The 16,766-nt window shown below is 49.8% G+C and overlaps 5 protein-coding genes across 5 annotated transcripts; 3 read left to right on the top strand and 2 right to left on the bottom strand.

The window, feature by feature from the left end:
- Positions 1–5: 5 nt before the first annotated feature.
- On the bottom strand, positions 6–4,149 carry PV08_03685 (uncharacterized protein; the record flags this gene model as incomplete). Its single annotated transcript, XM_016378036.1, has 10 exons — positions 6–687; positions 761–876; positions 951–1,237; positions 2,796–2,898; positions 2,947–3,098; positions 3,152–3,172; positions 3,250–3,435; positions 3,489–3,714; positions 3,768–3,820; positions 3,894–4,149. 10 exons carry the CDS (start codon positions 4,147–4,149, stop codon positions 6–8), a joined length of 2,082 nt encoding a protein of 693 aa, XP_016239606.1.
- A 1,508-nt stretch (positions 4,150–5,657) lies between these two features.
- On the top strand, positions 5,658–7,558 carry PV08_03684 (uncharacterized protein; the record flags this gene model as incomplete). The annotated part of the gene is made up of 5 exons (XM_016378035.1): positions 5,658–5,828; positions 5,930–6,076; positions 6,160–6,370; positions 6,424–6,933; positions 7,011–7,558. The coding sequence occupies 5 exons, from the start codon at positions 5,658–5,660 to the stop codon at positions 7,556–7,558; spliced, it is 1,587 nt and encodes a 528-aa protein (XP_016239605.1).
- A 1,216-nt stretch (positions 7,559–8,774) lies between these two features.
- Positions 8,775–10,942, top strand: PV08_03683 (uncharacterized protein; the record flags this gene model as incomplete). Its single annotated transcript, XM_016378034.1, has 3 exons — positions 8,775–8,866; positions 8,923–10,580; positions 10,635–10,942. The coding sequence occupies 3 exons, from the start codon at positions 8,775–8,777 to the stop codon at positions 10,940–10,942; spliced, it is 2,058 nt and encodes a 685-aa protein (XP_016239604.1).
- Positions 10,943–12,482: 1,540 nt separating this feature from the next.
- PV08_03682 (uncharacterized protein) lies at positions 12,483–14,156 on the top strand (the record flags this gene model as incomplete). The annotated part of the gene is made up of 6 exons (XM_016378033.1): positions 12,483–12,608; positions 12,723–12,892; positions 12,946–13,112; positions 13,174–13,489; positions 13,544–13,625; positions 13,695–14,156. 6 exons carry the CDS (start codon positions 12,483–12,485, stop codon positions 14,154–14,156), a joined length of 1,323 nt encoding a protein of 440 aa, XP_016239603.1.
- Positions 14,157–15,031: 875 nt separating this feature from the next.
- PV08_03681 (uncharacterized protein) lies at positions 15,032–16,755 on the bottom strand (the record flags this gene model as incomplete). The annotated part of the gene is made up of 7 exons (XM_016378032.1): positions 15,032–15,084; positions 15,140–15,190; positions 15,243–15,354; positions 15,406–15,647; positions 15,695–16,084; positions 16,135–16,389; positions 16,443–16,755. The coding sequence occupies 7 exons, from the start codon at positions 16,753–16,755 to the stop codon at positions 15,032–15,034; spliced, it is 1,416 nt and encodes a 471-aa protein (XP_016239602.1).
- Positions 16,756–16,766: the final 11 nt, after the last annotated feature.

Here is a 16,766-nt window from a genome sequence, read left to right as displayed (position 1 = left end):
TGTCTTCACAGAATCAGAGAGCCTGTTATATTTCCCGCAGTTACGGAATCGTAATACTCGCCGCTCTTCCAGATAGTCTTTAATGTCGAGGCGGCGACATCTAGCTGGTTGCACCCCGATGTCCGCATTATCATCTGGAAATAGTCCAACAACCACTGCCGTCGCTCAAGGTGTTCGGCTTCTTCAAACCACAGCGCGGCCTGAAACAGCGGCCATATAGACGCATGGCTCCATGCACTGGGTGTTTTCACGGCCTTCGCCTGCGCAAGCACCGTCTCAACAAGTTCCGTAGTCTGGATCGCCGCATCGCCCTCGCCACAGCCGTGCTGATGAAGCCGGAACAGCCGAATAACATACAACTGCACGCCAGCATGCCACGCTCTGACAACATGTCCCATCTGCTCCGAATAATAGCCCGGGCGAGGCGTCCAACCGCGAACACGCTCCAGGAAAAGCGATGCCTTTTCGATTGCGGCCTGGGAGAAGAGCTGCCCGCGAGGCTGGATTTTGTAGAGTACGGTGACATCGACAATGTATTCCAGCAGATCGATCGGACAGGCGAAGGCTTCGTGGCCCCATTCACGCGCGTGGCCCGAGGCGGATCGGTAGCGGCTAAAGACCTTCTTCAGGTCTGGGGAAGTGAATGTCAGGAAATGGTCTGACGTTGTGGAGCGGATGATATCGAGCCTAGGCGGGAGTTAATTACCAAGATAGCTGGTAACGAAGGGGGAGGAAGGGCTTGGTGGGCTCTCTTTCTTACCACGCGAGTCGTTGTTCACAGTAGCCTCGGTCTGGGAGGTTCTGACCATGTTCGTCGACAAAGGCCCTTGCAGCGGGAAGATGCGTGTCAAATTCGGCACAGTCGCCGGTGCACATCTAGATCACCCCTTTGATCAGCCACGTTGAAGATCTCTCTCGAAGGAGTGTCCAAGGAGATGATTGCCACCTACATCGTTTTGAGCCATCATGAGAATGGTCAGCACGGTTCCAAAATCCGCCGTCAATGCTTTCGATGTGAGCCTCTGGCGCATAAGCTCCATCGCCTTGAGCTGCCACTCGCGGCTCCTGGCTTTTAGGGAATCGTTCTGAAAGCGGATTGCCACATGGCACGCTGCTGCTGCCGCCACGGCATATCGAAGTGGCGGCACATGATTTGTTAGAGGACGGACATACAGCAGATACGGGCTCTGCTCTGGCTTGGATCCGAGGTAGGGAATCCCGCTGAGGTCGTAGGTAACTGTTGAAGGTCAGCATGCCGTCAGGATACACCCGTGTGACTCTCTAAGCAGGATTAAGCAAGCACAGGTAGTTCACAATCTGGACTCACAATAATCAATAAAAGGATCCAAGCTGTCTGAAGTTCCAGGGAGAATCCATTCAATTGATGGGCTGCGTGGCACCCTCGACACTTCCTGAGAATGCAGCTGATGTTGAGAATTTATTGGAAGCTTCTGCGGTGACGAGGTCTGCGTTTTGGTGGTGGTGCTGGAGGGAAATGGGCTTTTCCTCTTCACGAGACATCTCGCGTCGCCACACTCTTCATCCACGAGGATTGGAATAGTCTTCCCACGTAGTTTGCCGCGCGCAGCAACACCCGGCCACCGGGTCACGTAGCCCTCACATTCAACGTATCTGTCCTTACAGCTCTGGCACGAAGGCAGCGTCTTGTCGCATTTGCGACCGCGGCGCCGACATGTGCGACAAGCTGTCGGGTGGGTGGCGTGGCGGCTTGAAGTGGTGCTCGGCTGCATCAGCCTGCCGATGCAGCGACTGCTCGATGCTGAGGCGTACACCGCGATAGGGAGGATATCCGGTACTGGTTGGTTGATGGCCCATAAGTAATAGGACCAGACACCAGACGGGGAGAATAGGAAGGTGTTTCAGTTTGCCAAACTACAGTGGATAAGTAAAGGACAATAACAACAGACGTTAAAAAAACGGGAAGCTGTTTCAGTCTTTCTGTGGAAATGGCCCACGGGTTTGATAACGGTGATCTGCGAGCCCCCCACTCTCAAAAAGCGATAAGCTTGTTAGTATATTGTAAGTCGAGACTGATGTTTAGCCCTGCTTGAGGTTAGCCTTCACTGAGGGATCTTATCGACGCAGATTGCAGCCTATTTGGGCTTAGAGGAAGCTTTTCAAAAATGAAAGGCCCTTGATCTCAGTCACATCACAATGCTCGCTACAACCACTGCAATGACAAGAATCTTCACGGTACTTTAGGCTCTACTTTCTAGAAAGATAATGCAGCACAAAGTTTTCAAGGGATATCGTCGTAGAGAACAGAGACAGAAGATTCTATAATAGTATGCGAACATAGAAGAATGAAGGTATTGAAATCAAACATTACAGTTGAGGGGAGACTTAAGGACCCCCTAAGCTTTAGGTACTAGTGCCTATTCTTTAGGCGGACTTATATGTTTCTGCGCCTAAACTTTTAGGCGTTCCTACCTATCAGGCCAGTAAATTATTCTCGATTGGGGAGATTGTCTGAACGGGTGTGTTTTGGTCTTGCGCCTCGATCTCTTTTCACGTATCATGCGCAGAACAGCCGAGAACAACTACGAACGGGGCCTGTATATTCTCTGTTTCTCCCGACGAAGTACATTCTCTCCTTGTATGCAGTCCTGCTAAAGACCTTGCCACGCTCGAGATGCATCAGGCTATGGGCTGCAAAATCATGTCGTACGTATACTCCTCAGGCCCCAAGCCAAGCGCCCTGAGCTTCTTCACAAATGGATGATTCGGTCGATCAGCCATCATGCCCCGCACGTGTTCTTTGCCAATGTCCCTACGTTGATCCTCGAGGTCATTGTCTTCAAGAGCCACCATCGGATATATGGTGGTGTTAGGACTCGGCGAGAAAAAGAACGGAAGCGAGGTTCGGTCAGTGTTGGCCTGGGAGATAGTCAGTCGAGTACACAAAGTTCCGGAATGTACCCTCACCCTTGCGCAGACACGGTGGACAGTCGACTTCCAACGGCCGCCTGATATCAACTCGAAGTAGCTCCCGGTGTTGACGACGAAGGCGTGTTCGACGACAGGTGCCTTCACCCAGATTGCGTTGGCGTTCAACACTTCCAGTCCACTGACTTCCTCTTTGCCGACACATTAGCATAAATCATTCCGTTTGGCGGGAAACTGGACCTACTCTGAGCCAGTAGTGTAAAAGCTGCGTACAAATACCACGGTCAGTTTGTTTGGAATTTCGAGGCACTAGCAACTCGTGCAAAAGAAGTAGATACTCACCACCATAGTCAGCGTGAGGAAACAGGACCTGTCTGTATGTATCGTCACCGGCCTGTGGTGGATAGTGATTGATGGTGATGTCGGTAAAAGGAAACTTGAAGAATTCGTCCAACGCTGTCTCCTCGAGTCCGAGAGCGAGCGAGAATATCTGTACTAGCTTCGCTGCGAAGGCATAGACTTCTGTGACTGGTGAAGCTCATTAGCATCCGTCCATTGCGACTTGATCAAATTGTTCATACAGTAGGCGTAAATGTCACGACGGAACTCAGGGAGGTCTGCGTCCGGCCATTGATTGAGGGAGACGGTGCCAGGTGGAGCGACTTTGATGGAATGTTGCTCAGGGTCCGTATAGTCTCTGCCCAAGCTAAATGTCTCTCGGGCTGATCCAAAGCCTGCTCTCTTCTCGTCGGGGTTGACAGGATTGAAACCCTTGAAAGCTGGGCTGTTGTTGACATGATACTTCATCTGCATGGCAAATGTCAATCGAATTCAAACCTAGCTGAGGCAAATCGGGTCACCTTGACATCCTCTGGGAGGGCAAAGAATCTGGCCAACGCTGCAAAGGCGGCATCTAGAGGAGTAAATCAGTTCAGGCCGTGAATCGTGTGACAAAGCCATGACGAGGATTCGTATCCTGTACGCACCCATCTTCGCCCCAGATACCGGCGGGTTGATCAGATAGAAGAAGCCGACATCCTGAGCGGCCTTCCCAATCTGCTCCGCGAGCCTTTTACGTTCTTGAAAGTCTTCTGAGAAGATTTGAGAAGCATCAATGGACGGAATTGCGTCGAATGTTGGCTTCGCCTCATCACCCGTCAAGATCTTGCGGGACTGAATCCGGTGACCAGCCCTGAAAGAGACGTAGCCGGGCACGTCAGGGATAGAGGTCTGTCCATACATTTTGGCACTTTTGTCTGCGGTTTCGTCTGATGTTGATGTCGGAGCACTTACTCAAATGCTCTATCTTATGCGTCGAGATATACCTACCGTTCTCGCCTTAGATAGTCGATGATCGATTCGTATGTCCAGTTGCAACAGAAAGCCGCACAAAGCCGAGCCTCACCGGCCTTATCGGGACACCAAATATGTCAGCTCGCATTACCGCAATAGGCAAATATTTCAGTCACTGTCCCCACGAAAAGTCATATAGATAAGCTTTCGGGGCTCCCCGAACAGAGTCGATGTCTGCTGTAAATTCACACGTGGTCGCTTTCAAGAGCAGAAGTCATCCTCGACATGACAACAAACCCGTAGTCGAAGAAAGAGTGTCGCAGCATATCTCTGCAGAGTCTCTTTTCTCGATCGACGCATTGGAGATAACAGTCATAGACACCCCACAAACAGCAAGTCCGTAGGATAAAACACCTAGACTGAGGCTTCGCGGAATAAATTGCGGTCCGTTGTCTTATGTGGTTGTAGCGATGCAGAGAGAGTTGATTAACCAGAAGTAAAGGAGCGACTGGCCGATGTGTGTACTACACGACAGGCCATGGAAAGCCAGTGAGGTAACCGGAGAGACGTAACCTCCGAGCCTTGCGCTAAAATCAGAAAACCGGCTGATTTGTTAGGGGCTAGAATGGCATAGAAAAATTGATATTCAAGGATAAAACGAGGCTGGGAAACCAATATCCGTTTTGTTCCATTCTGTAGCCGTGCTCTAGACTTTTTTTCGATCACCCGCCGGGCTGCGACAACTCTGGGGCGTTACCAGGCCGGGGTTCATGTTCGGGTGGTCGGCGCACCTTCCCCATTGCGGGATAGCATAGTTACCATTGGCCTTCTTTTCGAACTGCCTGACTTGCATAATACTTACAGAACCCTTACGCACGACAATCCAACGCTTTGCAACACCTCGTCTTTTGATCCTGACTCCATCGGCCTCTCACCGGCCAAGGATAACCTGGATCAAGGCTACAGAGCAGAGTGTACACCATCAGAATGAATCTTGTTCAGGAACACTATGTTCCCCGACAATCATAACGGATGCGAGACTGTACAAATTGCGACTGGATCACGGTCAGGCTCGGTACACCGCGTTCGGTGGAGCAGTCCAGGCTACACATACAAATCCCGCAGCAACAAGGTTTGGTGCCATGGGGTCTCTAAGCGTGCCCCGACTCTGTTCCACCTCTCCCCTGTCTCCGGGGGTACATGTGTAGCCCATTTAACGGTTGAGTCAACCTGCTGGCAAAGCCCGGCGCGGACCGTGAAGACCGTGCCTAGAAAGAATAAGATCTGGCCAAGTCCTCGAACACCCTTGGCAAAAACAATATCTTGCAAGATCGGTCACACTGCGAGAGCCGTGGGCGTATCAGAAGACTGGATTATCGTGGAGACGGTTATTTTACGCTTTACACTTTGTCGCTACTTCTCACAAGATTCTCTTGTTCTGCCAAGGAGGAAATACGATGCAGTCCGACAAACACTCCGTCGCGAGTGGACAGGAAATAGAGACAACTCGCGAAGCAGAATTTGCCGAGCAGGTACAGAGCGAGGATCTCGAAAAGCAGCCCACCAGGAAAAACCGTCATGGTATTGCACTGGTCCCACAACCTACTGACGATCCTGAAGACCCCTTGGTACGTTGTAAAATGCCACATCCCTTGAGTTCTTGTGAAACCATGCACTTTCACCCCATCATACATTTGGGCGATTGATGCTGATACTTTTTTCGATCTAGAACTGGTCTACGGCCAGGAAAAGCACGACATTGGCCATCTTGTGCCTGGCTTCATTCGCTGGTATCGTTCAGGCCCTCGCCAACTCAGCTGGCTTTTTCGTACAAGCTGAACTGTACCACAAATCCCCCGTCGATGTATCCTACAGCGTAAGTCTGAATCTGCTCTTCTCTCAGAAGAATGAACGTAGGGTATAATGACTGACATTGCTTGGTGATTTGCTGGTTTTTAGCTCTCTGCCGCCATCGCTGGATTGGCAGTTGGACCTTTGCTGTGGACACCAGTCGCGAGACAGCTGGGAAAGTGCGCAGTTATCTTCTGGTCATTGATCTTGACGCTGTGCATGAATATTTGGTCAGCAAGGATGACCAGCGGTGACGACTATATTCCTTTTGTGGTGTCTCGACTTTTTGCAGCACTTTTTGGCTCAGCCGCGTCTGTTGGTGAGTTTGCCGAACTGGTTCTGAATTTCTCAGCTGATCAAGATTCAACGCAGTGGGATCCAAGTTCATCATCGAAGTATTCTTTCTCCACGACCGGGGCAAGTGTATTGCAATCTACACATGCTGCGTCCTGCTCGGAACGGTGGCCAGTGCCACATTTTCCGGCTTCATTGTCCAGGATGCTAGCTGGACGGTTCAATTCTGGTACAATGTTGGCGTCGAGGGCGTCGTTGCAGTATTATGTCTAATATTCCTTCGAGAAACTGGGTGGACAAGACCTGGAGGACCTGAATTCCCGCCCAGACCAAAGACTCGATTCCAAGAGTTCACGGCCACGTATTTCTTCACACGACGGACGACACCACCAGAGACCATCGCGCAGACTTTCCGAGCGGCTCTGCTACCACTTGCTATCGGTGTCTCTCCAGTGACGATGCTGGTCGGTTTTCCACTTATGCTCTATTTTTCATGGTCGGTTGCAGTGACCACCCTCCTCTCCGTCTTTCTCCAAGAACCTGTGGAGGCCGGTGGCTACGCCTTCTCTCCAAGGCGGAACGCAGCTTGTAAGTAGTACACCCCTCTTCATCCTGGACCATTTCGCGGTGATTCGACCTGTTAGAGCTAACGACGTTTCATGTAGTCACCTTTACCCAGTGGGTAGGTGTCTTCGTTGCCCAGGCATATGGTCACTTTGTCAATGATCGGCTACCTTTAGCTATCTGCGCCCGTCGGGGAGGAAAGTGGCAGGCTGAGTACCGCCTACATTCATTGTGGGTGCCAATCTTGATCGTTTATCCTCTTGGCCTCGGAATCTTCGGAGCTAGTCTCCTCTATCACTGGCATTATATGGTTTTGGCTTTTGCCGTCTTCCTCATCACCTTCAGTGGGGTGGCCGGAGTGCCAGCCGTCGTCAATTACGTGATCGAAGCATTCACCCCAGCGTACGCGAACGAGGCCACCGGCATCATGAACTTCTACCGCCTCGTGTTCGGCATAGCTCTCAACTTCTTCCTATTCCCTTGGGCCGCAAAGGTGGGTATCAACTGGTGCTTCGGAATGATGGCCTTCTTTACTATCTTTGCCTTCCTACTGATCATGATACCAATGCGGTACGGGGAGACCCTACGAAGATATAATCTAGTCAAGGCCAAGTCCGAGGAAGGGATGATGATCATCAGAGGACATTGACGAGCGGGCATGGAACGCTCATTTGGTGGACCGCGAGCTTGAGAATTGGTAGACCATGGATATATACTCGGTTAAAATTGGGAGCAAGATCGAAATCAACAGCATCCAGGAGGAGATGGTCGATGCAAAGACTGCTATAGTCGAGATACATGATGGTGTCCTTGACTATGACGCCCCAAATAGCAACGACAGTGGCAGCAACACCTCTAACAGGAAAGTGTTGAGTCATCACCACATTCGAAGGGCACGAGCGATAGCGCCTTGATAGGGAATGAATGTAGAGAAGCTGTACATTTGACTGATGGGGAGCTCAAGTTCTTTTAAGTCTTAATCGCGCCTCGTGTCGGGTGATAAGTATTCCGTCTGGAAATCGGTCCAGTCCCTTAACATGGTCAATATCGTTTTTTGGCTTGGCTTGGAATCATCTAATCTCACATCCTCATTGTGAGGATGGCAGAGCTTTCCTGTTCTTGATCGCGACGGTGTGGCTCTATTAAGTCGTCTTGTAGAGGTAGAGGCCTTCAGAAAGCAAAGGCCCTTAGATTTAGGGGTTAAATAACTACCGTGCTTATGGGGTTGGAGTGTCTACCAGGAAGGTAACCCGAGTGTTCGAGTCGTGTCCGTTGCGTTAAGGGCGCCGATGACTCGTAAGACTTTGGCCGACACTCTCCGGGGTTTCCGGGTCAGTGCGGGTTAGCAGGGCGGGGATAGTATTGTAATTCGATAAATGTTGCTTGCGCCGCCCAAAAGCTAAGGCGAGGTTGATATGGGACTTGACAGAATATTCCAGGCGAAAGCATTAACCCCTAGCCAGCCCGACGCCCTCTCAAATCCTTTGAAATACAATCCGTTGTACTGGCTCCCCAATCACCCAGATATACCCCTCTTGCTGCTCATGGGCCGTGGAAGCATTTATGCAGTAGCGTAAGGAAGTACGAGAGAAACTGAAATGTGACATGCATACCGAAACCCTCAAGTTGTATTGATCGTATATGGAGAATATATCGCGCTGTGCCACTTTCCACCGCCCATTACTGGCCTGGAGACATCTCTGGGAGAAAACGTAGGCCTCGATTGCTGGAGGTTACAAAGGCGGCTTTTTCGGTCGGGCAGCTTATTCCGTCTTGGCACGACGGCGCTTGGGCTGAAACTCTGTACTTCGTCTCGAATTCATCTTGACATTTCACCACAATTGAATGGGCACCAAGTATACAGCATGGCTACTGTCAATGAACAGGACGATCAAGCACCGTCCCGTGATGAGGCACAGGCCCTGCACCCGATGGCAATGCGGGCTTGCGAGGCGTGGTGAGTAGATCAAACGGCAACGATGGTCGAATTTGACTAATTGCTGTATGTCCAAGTAAGCGTAAGAAGACCAAGTGCGACATGGAAAAGCCAGCCTGTGGACTCTGCACACGGACCAAACGGACCTGTACCTATCCTGCCCCCAACAAGCTTCCAAGGACCTCTTTGAAACGGACTCGATCCAATTCACAGCCCGCTCAGGGCAGTCTGGTCTGGCTCTTGGACCTTCTGCGAAATCCGACTGCGCTTCAGAATCTTTTAACCACACAGCTTGAGCGCCCAGTCTCCAGTCCGGACGTCTTGTTGCCTTCTGACCCTGTACCTGATAATTTTCAACAAAATGGGTCTTCGTTGCTGCCCCCTTCGCTTGATGGACCTGCTCTAAATCTAGCCTTCAATACTTTCAGCAGCGAGAATCCAAGTCATAATGTAATTTTACTCTCACATCCAACCGAATTTCCACACATATCATTCGACCTAGCCATGGATCTTATCGAAACATTTTTCGATCATATTCAACCGTGGCTTCCGCTTCTACACAAGCCAAGATTTATCGCCCGTGCCCATCAGGAGCTGAGACAAGGCTCAGATGCTCTAGCTGGTCTTTCTCTGGAAATGGCCATGCTATTAACGGGAATGTTTGGACTTTCCGCTCGTTTTTCAACACACCCGGCTCTGGCAGATATCAACCCGCTAGAACGAGGCTCAATCTATACAACTACGGCGCACAGTATATGTTCAGACTTACGACACATTGAGAGCCCAGACCTGTTGTATCTACAAGGCTACATAGTCCTAGCCTTCCACGCCTACACAGCCGAGCTGAATACCTCAGCCTGGCTTTTGACTGGAGTCTGCGTCCGTATATCCTACGATTTGCAACTAGCCGAGATCGACAGTGGAGAAGAAGGCACTCCGGGTAGTCAGGAAGATGTAAACGAAACAGATGTTGAAGAAATGCGACGAGCCTGGTGGCTAACGTGGGAGCTGGACACGTTTGGGTCGTTGATGACCCGAAAACCGTTTGCCGTGGATCGACACGCTTTTACAGTTAAGCTGCCTCTATCAGATAACGATTGGTTTGCCGGACGAAATGTACAGTCTAACGTACTTCAGACTGTCCCGCGAGAAGCCTGGACATCTTTGCAGGGCTCAGAAAATCAAAACCCTCGCGCTTGGTTCCTGATAGCAAATCATCTGCTCTCGCTCCTCATGCAGCATCTGAGCGTGAAAAGGCCACTTGAACACGAACAATTACTAGATTATGAGACAGCCTTCAATTGCTTGAAGCTCTCTTGGCCGGTTGCTTTCGATATCCTCAGGAAGCCACCTCTTTTTGAACCAGACACGTTTGCCGATTACAACTGGGTATTTGGGACGTATTTGATGCTGACGACTGCATACGCCCTTCTTGATACTACCGTCCAAGATCAGGGGATATTCTCCAATCCGCTATCATCAATCATTGACGGAGCCGAAACGCCCAGAAATACGCGCGCAGTGTCATTCTCACAAGTAGTCGCACGGTGGCCCCCAGAGTATATGGCTGCTGCCCATCCATTTTTTGTCTGCAACATCTTGCCTACAGTCTTTGAGACGGATGGAGGGCGACTGGGTCCGAAGACCAAAGCTTCCTTCGATGCTGTAGGAGATACTGCAGAGCTATCAATAGCCCGGTTCGCACAGAATTGGGAATTGGCTCAGGAGATTTTAAGTAAGTCTTGATGGTTTCTAGTGCGATCGCTTTGGCGTTAACCAATACGTGCAGCTGTTTTTCGGGTCCTCCGCCATCCTGATACTGAAGCAGAAGCCGATATGCCCACACTCCGCCGACGATTTGCAGCTTTCCTTGGGCGTGAATCTACAACAGGTACCCACAGTGCTGGAGACCAAATGCGACCAGACCTACTGGCTATACATCAACCCCCAGATGTTATTATGGCAGACCAAAACAGCAGGATTTCCTTTGAAATAACACCTTCCTTCCAAATGCTTAAAATGATACCCAACAATGATTCAGATCGGGATTCCATGTTCGCTTTCTCAGACATCTTTGGTCAGGCGCAAGAATCTTGAGGAGCAGGCTACGAGCATAGCATAGCGCTGATTTCGCTGATGACCAATGTTCTATCACACCTTTGGTATCGCGCTCACGTTCTTTAGGAGGACAAGAGGATGACACTCTTACGAGCGCTTTGGATAGACAATTGTGTGCGCCTCGCCGGCCAACCACCCGTCAATGATGTCGCAGACAAGGTTTTCGGTCCATTTCCGGTTCACCTTTTTCGGGATGTCTCTAACTTGAAATATCCGCGATAGCGCATGTCTGGGTGCGGGCTGAGTCGAGATCATCTGCTTGATCATTTGCTTCAAGTGATCTCATCTACCTGTCTTTTCTTCATGTAGTCTCAGGAACAGCAGCGCTCGCTCGCCCTGGCAGTCAGGAGGTGCTTTTGTGATCGATCATCTAACCAGGGCAAGCTGGAGAAGAAAGAAAGAAAGAAGAGTTCCCGTCAACAATGTAGCGAAGGAACCTTGAGCATGTCCCCTTCATCATTTTGATACAGGATCTCATTCCGTCCAGATGCTCGGTAATTAAGGATATCCTAAAAGCGCAGTGGGTTAAAGACCTGCTACGTTGGTAGACGCCTACTCTCAATGTGAGAATCACCGGTAACATCTAGAGAACGAGAAGAATGTCCAAGATAAGACTTGTTTATACACATTGATCTTGCCCGGAGGCATACAGACTAGGATGCACAAAGATTAACCTTTGAAGCTGGATGTATTGAAGAGCGCTGGAGAGCATTTCCTTGGTATCTCCCTAGACGCTCCAAAAGCTAGTGTTCATCTCAAATTATGGAGTAACGGCTTTGAATCCCTTTGGTGGTGGTGGTTTTGATGAACCTCGTAAGCAGGGTTGGACAAAGTGTTGGAAGTCCGTCGATGTGTTTCGGACGCTCAGATCCTCCATTGTTAGTATAGACGTTATTTTGGCCATTTCTGCGCGCTCACACTAATGAAGAGGATAGATACATGTGAGGACCAAAAATGCCGCTTGGTTTTGAGATTGGAAACACTGAGGATGCTGGCAGATTCGTTCGGCAAACAACGGTACCGGTAATCCGACCGAGACGCGGACGCACCACACCGCACATGGACGGTCTAAGAGACTTCAAAGCAAGGGAGTCTGGTGGGCGTTGTTCATAGTTAGGCATAAAATCAAGCTTCTTTGAACATTACCCGGGTAGGCTCCTTTCCGGGCTTGCAACGTCGAGGTGGTCATTAGACCACGGCGTTCTTCCTCGCACGCCGCTCCTCGCCGTCCCCATTTTGAATCTGTGCTTGTAGTCTACACAGCGTGGAAGTGGGGCGGTGGGTACTAAAGTCGGGGTGTACAGACCCCGGGCCACCCGCCAGCGCCGAGGTTGCCCAGATTACGGTCTCCTAGGAATAGGTAACCAACTGTGTAGTATCCCTAAAATAACTGGTCGAAGTCGGGTCCGTTGCCAAAAACAAAAACCTGTAAACTCGTCTTTCAGCGTTGTTCGCGTCCTGTTACACATCGCCAACACCCTACCCCTGTCCCACTGCCGATTTTCAGCCATAGACGAAAATGAGTTCCCAGAATTTGCACGTTTGCATTATCGGAGCCGGTATAGGAGGCCTGGTATGTGCAATTGCTTGCCGCCAGCAAGGCCTATCAGTCGAAATCTTTGAGCAGGCACCTGAAATCTTACCGGTAGGTATATACCATTCTGCTCAAAATTCTGCTGGTTCAGGCCCGGATCAGCCATGAGTGTAAAGTCATATATCTAGCCACGAACTTTTCGCTGACAGGTTGCTTGGTTCGTAGATTGGCGCTGGCATACAAGTTCCTCCCAATGCAACTAGAGCCCTCGACAGGCTCGGATTGATGCCAGCGATGAAAACGGCGGGTAATGAGGTGAAGGCAATAATCATGCGACGCTACCAGGATGGAGCAGTACTCAACCGCAGAGAGTTGAAACATGACAGTCCATGGATGTGAGCTTTTGTGAACTGACCGAACTCTGTCCCTACGGCTAACATCTATCAAGTCTGATTCATCGAGCCGATTACTTAGATGTCCTCATGAACAGACTCAAGGAACTAGGCGTCCCCATTCATCTCGACTCAAAAGTTGAAAACGTCGATTTTGAGGCCGGCAAGCTGTACCTCGCAAATGGGAAGGTGGCTACTGGGGATGTGATTATTGGTGCTGATGGTAGGTTCTTGTTATCAACCGGTGTCCGTTTTCCATAGACTAATCACTGTTTACTCTCAAGGTTTGTGGTCTGCGACAAGATCTAAGATGCTGGGACATGTATCCGAACCTTATGAGACCGGAGACTTGGCATACAGGGCAACTTTTACAAGAAAGCAGCTCGAAGACTTGAATGATCCACGTGTGGTATCGCTATGTAGCAGCATGGAGTCAAATGTTTGGTTTGGCCCCGAAAAGCATAGCGTATTGTACCCAGTCAAGAACGGAACGCAATTCAACATGGTACTTGTTAGACCGGACAATCTTGCCAAAGGCAAGCGGACCGAAAAAGGTGATATTGATGAGATGAGAGACACTTTTGTTGGTTGGGATGATGTGTAAGTTGAAACGACTGAAGCCACAAAGCCGAGCTGCTGACACATTGATCATAGTCTCACGAAGATCATTAGTTGTATATCTTCCTGTTTGAAATGGAAGCTTATGCACCATGACGAGCTCGAGAGCTGGACAAAGGTACGAATGACAACCCCAACCCCGGAAGATCCGGCTGCCGGAAAAGCACTAATCGCTTCGTGATAACAGGGCACTGTAGCATTGCTCGGCGATGCCTGTCACCCTACACTGCCGTACCAAGCCCAAGGCGCTGCTATGGCGGCCGAAGATGGCACAGTGCTTGGTCTTCTGCTGGGTAAATTGAACAGCAGTCTCCGCAACAACATTATTCGTCGTGACAAGCAACGATCTTCCATAATTGAGATTCTAGGCCTGTACGAGCAATGCCAAAAGAGAAGAACAACCACCAATGTACTTGGTGCCATCGGCAATCAACATTTCTACCACATGCCAGACGGCCCGGCACAGCAAGCACGCGATGAAGAGCTGAAACGACACACTTATACGAATGAGAAGTCGCGGCACACATGGTGTGACATGAACTATGTTACGGAGTTATTGGATTATGATGTCTGGGCTGGCGCCGAGAACATATACGAGAAGTGGGAGAAAGGATATACGCAAAATGGGGAGATTTCCTCAGTGCTTTGAACTCTAGTTTTACGGGTCATGGGCTGCACTGCTTGGGCCACAAACGAAGAAATAGCCTTGCACACGTTCTAAGCATATCAGCCTTCTCCACAGATCTCCACAGATCAAAGATTTCTGGAAGTTGGGAGTGTTTACGTACGGAACCGAAATGTCGAGATATGTATGATATAGTCATCTCAGGAGAGTGGTAGCAGGGTGACTCGAGGTCAATTTTTACTTCAGAGAATGTTTCATAGTGTGGTAAGCATTGCGAAGACCACAGCCGGATCTGAGATTTCTTCTGAAAATTTCATGTTCGTATACATGTCATTTGGAGAAGATCCTAGTTCGAAGTCATGGCGATCATTCCTTATCCCGCATAGCCCTGACTCTACATACACTAGAAGCCATAGATTCTCTCAGCTTCAGACTTCTCGCAGTTGAAATGCGACGCTCTTTCCGCAACTCGATCTGGGCGTCTTGAAATATTTCATAGGTAGATCGAGATCCGTTACTACCGGCCCGTGAAAGTTCAACGTTGCCACCGCTACCCATCACATAACACTAATTCCAAAACAGTTCGCTATTCGACCATGTGACATACTTTCCGGCGGACTGCGTCGTGATCCGCCACTCAAAGTAGAGTTCTTCGACTCGACACTTCACTTCTGGCAGATCATCAATCTGTGGTAAACTTCCGCGGCGTCACTATGACATCGAGACCGGTTTGTAAAAGGAAAAAACTAGCACGGTCAGTTGGAGGGGAAGGTATCGGCTCTAGACAAGACGACGTACAAGCACTGGAAGTCCAGTTCCCTCTCTGGATGTGCAAGCTTGATATCAAAATTCCTAAACAAGGTGGGCAAGACCTGAAAAGAACGTCAGTACATTGATTCTCAATGAAGGAAGAAGTCGGTGCTCACCTTGCTCATCTCAACCCAACTCAAATCTGTAAACTTGTCAGCCATCGAGTCCCCTGTTTGCACTGTGTGAACTTGAATTACTTTTCCCTATACATGTCCAGGAGCCTCCACCGAATGGCATCCAGAACTTTTCTTCGACACAATTAGCAATCTACGTTCTGCTGCGCCAGAAAATTACACTTACGAAGTTCGCCTCTGTTCTTACCCATCCACCTCTCTGGCTTAAATTCAGTAGCATCGTCTCCCCAGATTTCTGTCGACTGGCCAACCACATACGGCGAAACTCCCACAACAGTCTAACGGTGTTGTCAGATCTTGATGGCGATTCAAGGAGCTGGTTCACTTACTCCTGCTGGAATATACTCGTTGCCACATTGCAAGCCTCCTGCAGGCACAACCCTTGGCAGGGTCTGTCCAACAACAGGATGAAGGCGCATAGACTCGTACTTCACGGCTTGGAGATATGGCAGATTGTTTGCTACGTCGAATGGTATGATTTTGTGTTTTTGGGCTTCGTCGCTGTCGTAGTACGCATCAATCTCCTCAAGGAGCTTCGCTTTGCATTCTGGGTGGGTCAACAGAAAGTGAACTGCCTCTTTGTTAGCTGTGGTGTGCGCAAAACGGCAAATGACCTACACATTGCTCTCATAGATATTGCCGTGGTATCCGATCCTGCCACGACATTACTCGAAGCCATTGAGATCACGTCATTAACGTCGAAATCATTTTCTTTGGACTTGTGGATCTCGAACAGCCGCGACACGAAGTCTCTATGCTTCGTCTCTCGCCCCTCGCGCGCTCGCACATGGTTGACGGTAAAGTCGCGCAAGGTGCTATTCCTAGCATTGGCGGCAATACGGTCGCCAATAATTGGTTTCAGGGTCTCATGAATGTGGTATACAAGGGGAATCTGGCACAGCCAGGACGTCGACTTCATGGATTCTTTGATGGCCACCAAAGCATCGGTCTCCTCACCTATATCCAGGAGGCCGAATCTCTGTGAGAAGGTAACTTCTCCAATCACATCTAGTCATTGTTAGATTAGTTTCTCAACTAGTCTGCCCTTGTGTACTTACCAAAGGCAAATAGTTGGAGCCAGACGCCGAAATCGATCGTGTGGTTATACCGAAGCTTGAGCTGTTCCACGAAATGCGCGACTGTACTGTCGATGTGCGATTCCAGCTCCTTTACTGCAGCAACAGTATAGATGTTACTGACGATGCGACGTTGCTGCCGATGAATTTCTTCGTTCTTTTCCCCGAAGAGGTCGAATTTCCGCTTGCCTTGCACCGGGGTGTAGAATTCGCTTTTGCTGAACTTTGCTCCAATACCTGTTTAAACTTGTTAGCTTTTCAAAACAACTTCGGATCTCAGCTAAGCAGACCATAGATCTTGCGAACTCCTTCACCGCTGCAAACCGACAATTCGTTTGGTCCCACACGAACCAAGTCACCATATTGGTGATGGAGTCTTAGCAATGTCGTATGAAAATCACCAACCCATCCATGATAGGCAAGCCAGAGTCTCGATATTTTGGCCCAGAACGGGCCAGGAATCTTCGCAACTGGTGAAAGAAACTGAACGTAAGTTAGCCAAGCCAGAGCCGCTAAGCCCAGAGCAATTGGCAAAGCTCGAATGAGAGCTCCTGGGTTGGAAAGATACGATATAGCCCATGAGGCCGTGTTGCCACCTTCCATCGTATCTGCTG

Source organism: Exophiala spinifera (genome assembly GCF_000836115.1).
Source record: "Exophiala spinifera strain CBS 89968 unplaced genomic scaffold supercont1.2, whole genome shotgun sequence".
Lineage (NCBI taxonomy): Eukaryota > Fungi > Ascomycota > Eurotiomycetes > Chaetothyriales > Herpotrichiellaceae > Exophiala > Exophiala spinifera.
Note: the sequence above shows the minus strand (reverse complement) of the source record. Positions and strands in the feature narration are given on the sequence as shown.